This window comes from Garra rufa, chromosome 2 (genome assembly GCF_049309525.1).
Source record: "Garra rufa chromosome 2, GarRuf1.0, whole genome shotgun sequence".
In the NCBI taxonomy this organism is placed as follows: Eukaryota; Metazoa; Chordata; class Actinopteri; order Cypriniformes; family Cyprinidae; genus Garra; species Garra rufa.
In genome coordinates this window covers 20,889,787-20,896,224 of record NC_133362.1, presented here as the reverse complement: position 1 = coordinate 20,896,224, position 6,438 = coordinate 20,889,787, and the positions used below count along the sequence as shown (strand labels likewise).

Sequence of the window (6,438 nt, the reverse complement as noted above, 5' to 3'; positions counted from 1 at the left end):
TAAACGTATTTAATACATAATTTGAATGATTTTTGTCTTTGGGATAGCCTCATCATGTGCAAGTGGTGAAAGACCTGCAAACTTTATTGCCAACGTAAAATTTTTTAAAAAAAAGTTGTAGTAGGGCTCAGTTCTCTGACATGTAGGCAGTGATAAGTGCATGTGTTTGGTCCTAGCGTCGAGCGCTGCTGTACCAGTGGAGGAAACTTCACTTAGTTTGTTGGGGGTTTGGCTGTATGACGTCGCGGGTTGCGTTACAATAAAGAGGCGGTTTGACTTTGGGACCACAAGACAGAGCTAGAGTAAGAGAGAGAGAGAGAGTTTCTACCCCGAGTAACCAAATACTCACAGCGCACAACCGCTGGACCACAGCTGTGCGAACTTCAGTGTTTTCCCGTGTCTCTGCTGCGAGAACATGCTGAGGAAGACGAACATTTCTCCGATCCGCCTGAGAGTTTTGCACTGAATTTTCAAACGCTGTGGGACGACTAAATCCGTGACCGTAAATCCTCTTATTTTGGATCGTCCCGCTTCGCCAAGATCTGGTAAATATTTTTTGCATTTTGGAATATTTATGACAAGCTTTTACTACTATTCCAAGACATATAGTTTGTATATTGGCGGTGATTTCGTGCGGTAGGCGTGAACAACAAATGTGCAATGTTCAAGTGCACTTCAGAATGAATTAGTTGGGCGAGAAATTGCTTGTAAAGCATTACGGGCAGGACGTGTAACACTTCAGTTGTTAAAAGAAAGAAAAGAAAGATTTGTATTAACGGCATTGCAATTACAAAATAATTTGTTGCTTAAGGCAGATAAAAGTCACGGCAAAGTAGTTAATGTGTGAATGATGGTCTTTAATAGTGATCGGTCAGTGATCAACAGGTGGGATGCGCATTCCAAACGCTTACTGATTATAAGTGTTGTGAAAACATTTAAAATATTTGTTTGAGGAATAAAATAATTTTGTTTTACAACATTAATATTACTCAAATAAATAAAATAAAAAAACATCTAAGAAATGCAGCTAGTCCATGGGAAGCTTTGAAGCCGCTCTGATATTTTTTCGTTTACATCTAACAAACGTAAATTCGTTTAAACAAATTGTAAACTTTAGATTTTATTATGTATCTTTAGAAAATTATACTTTTTTTTCCTAAACCACGCGTGGCCTTGTGGTCGGTGGTCTTGAGTTGTTATTCGCGGGTGCTTTGAATGGATCTTTGCAGTTCTACAGTGATGCTCGGTGCTGAGAAAATTATAAGATATTCGTTTGTTTCAGTTTATTTTAAGCGCTATTCGTTCACAATGTATTGCGCAAGAAGCAAAATTGGCAAAAAGTAAAACCAAATATATTTTGCCACTTAAGAAAAATGAGCACAGTTAATCTTAAAATGCATCGCTCATTTAATATTAAAAAAATAAACGTCGTTTCTTTTAAAGTAATGTGGAATATATAAGCTATTTGTTTTTAATATAGGCCTATTTTAAAAATATGTATTAGTACGTGTTTCTTTGTTTATTGGTTGAACAATTTAATTTTGAATTTAAAATGTTCAAAAATACCTGTAAGTATAATCTAAATATATCCAACAATTTAAATCTTTCAGATATTAATAAATAAATGTTAGGAACGCGGTTCAAACAAACTGCTACTGAACCTTTAGCATTTTGGCCTAATATATGCATGTAAAAAATATCTTTTGGAATGCCACTTGTCCAAAACGACTACTGTTAAAACATTTAAATTATTCACGTTTTGTTTAATTTATAAAGAGAAAATTCAACGAATTTACATATCACAACAAGCATAATTAAACCATAAGGCATGTAAAATTAGTATAGGCCTGATATCAGAGAGAAAACTATTTAGCTTTAACATTTATATATTTTTATCTGATTACACAAGATGCAAGTTTAAATGTGGTACAATATGCGGTAGCCAACTTTAAAATATCACTCTGTCATTTTTTTATTCGTTTGATATTGTGCAGGCAAATACATTTTACATAAAACTGCAAACACAAAAAGCGCTAGGCCTTCTCCACAATACTTAAATATATTTGTATATTTAGTCAGCTGTTTGATGGTGCTTAATGAATGGTGTGTTTCCCTCTCTCCAGGGTTAAGTGATCACATCCTCTCGGGGGGCTGCGCGGAAAAAAAGAAAACATACACTTACTTGATAATCGTTGCACAATTGACCAAAGGCCCGTCGTTAACGCATGAACCTCGAGACCGTGATTAATTCCTGTAATACACGTCCAGATTTCTCTGTGATCTCCGTATACGCGCGACAGGCGCACATTCACACCTACCGAGAGATAAAACACCGATGACCTCGGCGTTCAACGCGCTACTGATGAATGCTGAGCAATCACAGTTATTGATAAGAAAGCTTGCTGATAGACAGAGGCCACAATAAGGGCACAAACTGTGTAGGCACTTGCCATGCGTCTGACAATTTATTCTTGCACACTGATAGGTGTTTGCAGAATTTTATTTTCACATTTTTATTGATGCATTTAAAAAATGTTTTTACCACATTTTCAGTAGGACGTGTCACATTAGAGATCTACATCCCAGGGTGGATGGGGGTAGACTCGGACTCAGCAAATTGTGGTGTGATTTTTGAGACACTTTCACCACCTTGTCTGGGATAGAAGTCTTTAGCCCCACAACACTGATTCGGCATGGCGTGGGGAACAAAATCTGTGCGCAAATCCGACTAATTAGCCAACAATGTCCCGGAAAAAAATGTCCAAGCACTTGTGAAATCCCACAATTCAGAAATGCCCTTTTCCTCCAAAACTTTCAACTGGCGTTAGATTTAACGGTTAAGCAGACAGTTCAGGTAACACATTCCCCTCCGTCACTTGTTTTAAAGGTATGTGGACTTCAAAGGGTTAAGGGTACGAGCCTGTTCTCGGGAGCGAGTCCTGATCTCCTCTAATGACCCCCGTAAGTAAAAGTCAATTACTTCTGCGCCATGATCAGAGCGTCCAAATCCCCGGGGAGCTTTGAGCTTCAGAAAGACTAATTAGGGCTATTTCACTTTTTATTTACCGCGGATCAGACTTTCTCGCATCCTGAATATATTCGAAACAGAAATGCACTCAATTTAAGTGTCATCATTTACATAGACCTTTTAGCTGGAAGAGTTAGCGATGTGACTTTATTATTTTCTTGACCTTTATTGAACTTTCAAAATATGACACACAGGCTGTGACTTTTAAACAAATTTAGCAGCTCTTTGACCTTATCCATCGTAACCAGAACCATATCTGGCATCCCTATAAGTCTGGTTTTGTATTCACAGTAATCTAACACACAACACGTTGTTGCATTTCACGTGGTACTTATAAAACTGTGTGAAAAAAATCCTCCAGACGATATGAGTAACACTGTAAACACACCAAGCCTGTTTGTATGAGTGTGTGTGCTTGTAGTTCCTGATGAGACAAAGAGGAGTTATTGTGCTTTGTGTCTGTTCTCATCCAACCTGATTAAACAGTTGAGGCAGGTATGTCACCTGCTGTCTTTCGTCTTCATGGCCATAGGCATATTTTCGGCATGCAGAAGATGCCTACGCCAAAATGTACATGCACACACACTCATCTGGCAGGCTTGAGCATTGCTTTGTGCTCTAGTTGGAGTATGCGCTTTCAATATGTCAGACAAGGTGCCTCGCTTGACAAGTGCACTTTATGTCTTGACGTGAGTGTGTGTTTTTTTTTCTTTTTAGGGAAGTCCCTTCAACCTGTAAGAACTAAAGCAAGACGTTTCTAAGTAACGCATAATATAGGCCTATAGTAAAAGGAAAACGCACACAAATTCTCAATAGATGTTTGCAGGTGTATTATTTTCGAGACACCGTTGCTCTTCACTAATTTTTCTCTGTTTTTGTCTCCTACAGAAACTTTCTGCAATCAGTCATGGGCAGTAAAACGCTCCCAGCACCCGTGCCCCTTCATCCTTCTCTGCAGCTGGCGAACTATTCCTTCCTTCAGACCTCCAACGGGCTGCATTTGCCCGCCGACCACATGCCCAGCATCTACAGTTTCAGTGCCTTGCATGCCGTCCACCTGCACCAGTGGACTCTGGGCTACCCGCCGTTCACCTTGCCACGCTGCACCTTCTCAAAGCTGCCTGGCCTGGTGGACGCCCGCTTCCCTCTCCCCTCAATCCCTCTGTTCCCCCATCTCGTCCAGCCCGCCAAGCAAGAATCCCCAGGGCCTGGTTCTGGAGGCTCCAGCAAAAGCAAACCCCGTTTTGACTTTGCCAACCTGGCAGCAGCCGCTACGCAGGACGACGCCCTGAAGGCAGAAGATCTGAGCACTAACAATGGGCACGTGCGCTCACCCTCATTAGGCTGCCTGTTGGATGTGGCCAAGCTCTCCTCGCCGGAAAGAAAACCAAGCCGAGGACGGCTCCCTTCTAAGACGAAAAAGGAGTTTGTGTGCAAGTTCTGTGGCCGCCACTTCACCAAGTCCTACAACTTGTTGATCCACGAGCGCACGCACACAGATGAGCGGCCGTACACTTGTGACATCTGTCATAAGGCCTTCAGGAGGCAGGACCACCTGAGAGACCACAGGTAAAGACATATCAATACACTGATCTAAAATCAGATGATTTAGAGCTGATATTGAAATACTTTCCTGTTCATACCTGCCCATTCATAAATGTATTGTATCACAAATTACGGCCCACACACACTCATAACTACCTGCAGATTCTGTTCCAATCATGACCTCATCATGCATTACTGCATAATGATCTCTTCCTTTATTCCAGGTAGAAAATATCTCAGGGTAAATTGTAAATATTTGAAACAAAGTGCATATATGCACATACAATAACTATATATATATATATATATATATATATATATCAATTTATGTTATGCATGTTATGTTTTAATATAAAAGGAAATAAACGTAAGGTGGTTTGTTTTGCAAAACCTAATGCACAACAGTTTCAGACAAACAAATCAGTTTCTTTTTCTTTTTTTTTCAAACCACACCTGCTCTTGAGATTTATGACATTTGTTATTCCAGTACTTTAAGAATGATTTAAATTAGTTGAGACATGCTGAACAATCTCCTCCAATTCTTCAGTAATGATCTTGGCTCTTTTCCTGACTGACAATTATCACTTGATATACGTCATGTTTTAATTAACATTTGCAGACCCAAAGATTTGTCATAACAAGACAGCTAACTATCTTTGCCCTCATTGTAGTAGTTCACATTTTTGGCAGAATACTAAAACGCAGGATATTTAATCCTAGAAACGAAGCTCGGACAACTTGAAAATCTGTGCTGTTTAAGTTGTAAACATGCCTACATCTATTAACAAACCACAACTATTTTCTCTCTTTTGTTCTCTAAAGGTACATCCATTCCAAAGAGAAGCCGTTTAAATGCCAGGAGTGTGGAAAGGGTTTCTGTCAGTCCAGAACTCTTGCTGTCCACAAAACATTACACATGCAGGTCAAGGAGCTCAAACCAGCCAAGATAAAGTGAGGGCATCTGTTTCCGTCAATGGGGACGCTATAAAACCAAACCTAGTGACACCAGCCAATAACATTGTCATTCCAAGGCCACAGAGACTCCGTCTGAGGGCCGTGGACCTCTGCGTACAGCTTAACGCACCAAAGATGGATTAGGCCTGACCAAAGAGCTTCCTGAAAGGCATCCTTCCATAACCTACAGCCATGGTGCCTTAAAAGTGACTGATAAAAAGGAATGGAGAACCCAGATAAGAAGTCATGGAACTCATGGATATAAGACAATCAAATTGACTGATTTTTTTAAGAAAGAACAAACAAGCAAGAAGAGCGCCGACACCAAAGAGAACAGCTACAGTGAGATCTGTGATTTTAGTCTGCACTGCTCCATTCCCAATTGTTTTATTTTTGTAAACAGTGATTTTTCTAGATATTGTTGACATTTTGTTGATGAAGGCAGACTCTTCGGACCTATGCAGTTACTGAGAGCCCACCAAAGCTCTCACATTTAAAATCCGAAGTCAGTCGAGCAGTCATTTCTTCTAACCAAAGACACCTTCAATCATGTAATTCCTCCTTTTGTACAGATTCCTTTTTGTATAACTGATATTTGGCACTTTAATCTGATTATTGATTATTTACATATATCACTGGATTCCTTAAACTTATTTTTGAAAATAAATAGTCTTTTCTGTATCAAATGTATGTTTGTCGTAATCAATGCAAATCCTAACCAGCACGTTTCTGAAGTCCAAAAACGTTAAACCTAGAGATACAAGGGTACAACTGGCACAAATAAAGGGGATTTGTCTTCACAGACAAATTCAATATTAAACAAAAAGTAGGGATAAACAATGTGCTTCACACTTGACTGAATATATCAATAAATAATGATCCGTGATGTGAAGACATGGATTGACTTCACA

At 39.5% G+C, this 6,438-nt stretch overlaps 1 protein-coding gene across 1 annotated transcript; it reads left to right on the top strand.

Moving 5' to 3' along the window:
* The first annotated feature begins 306 nt into the window (after positions 1–306).
* osr1 (odd-skipped related transcription factor 1) lies at positions 307–6,217 on the top strand. Its single transcript, XM_073834961.1, has 3 exons — positions 307–545; positions 3,917–4,597; positions 5,396–6,217. Exons 2-3 carry the CDS (start codon positions 3,936–3,938, stop codon positions 5,526–5,528), a joined length of 795 nt encoding a protein of 264 aa, XP_073691062.1. The 5' UTR covers positions 307–545; positions 3,917–3,935; the 3' UTR covers positions 5,529–6,217.
* The last annotated feature ends 221 nt before the right edge of the window (positions 6,218–6,438 follow it).

Bases quoted from the DNA above. Each gene is read 5' to 3' on its own strand.
- osr1 (XM_073834961.1), top strand. From the start codon at position 3,936: ATGGGCAGTAAAACGCTCCCAGCACCCGTGCCCCTTCATCCTTCTCTG. The intron at 4,598-5,395 runs GTAAAGACATAT...TGTTCTCTAAAG, and splicing joins GACCACCTGAGAGACCACAG to GTACATCCATTCCAAAGAGA.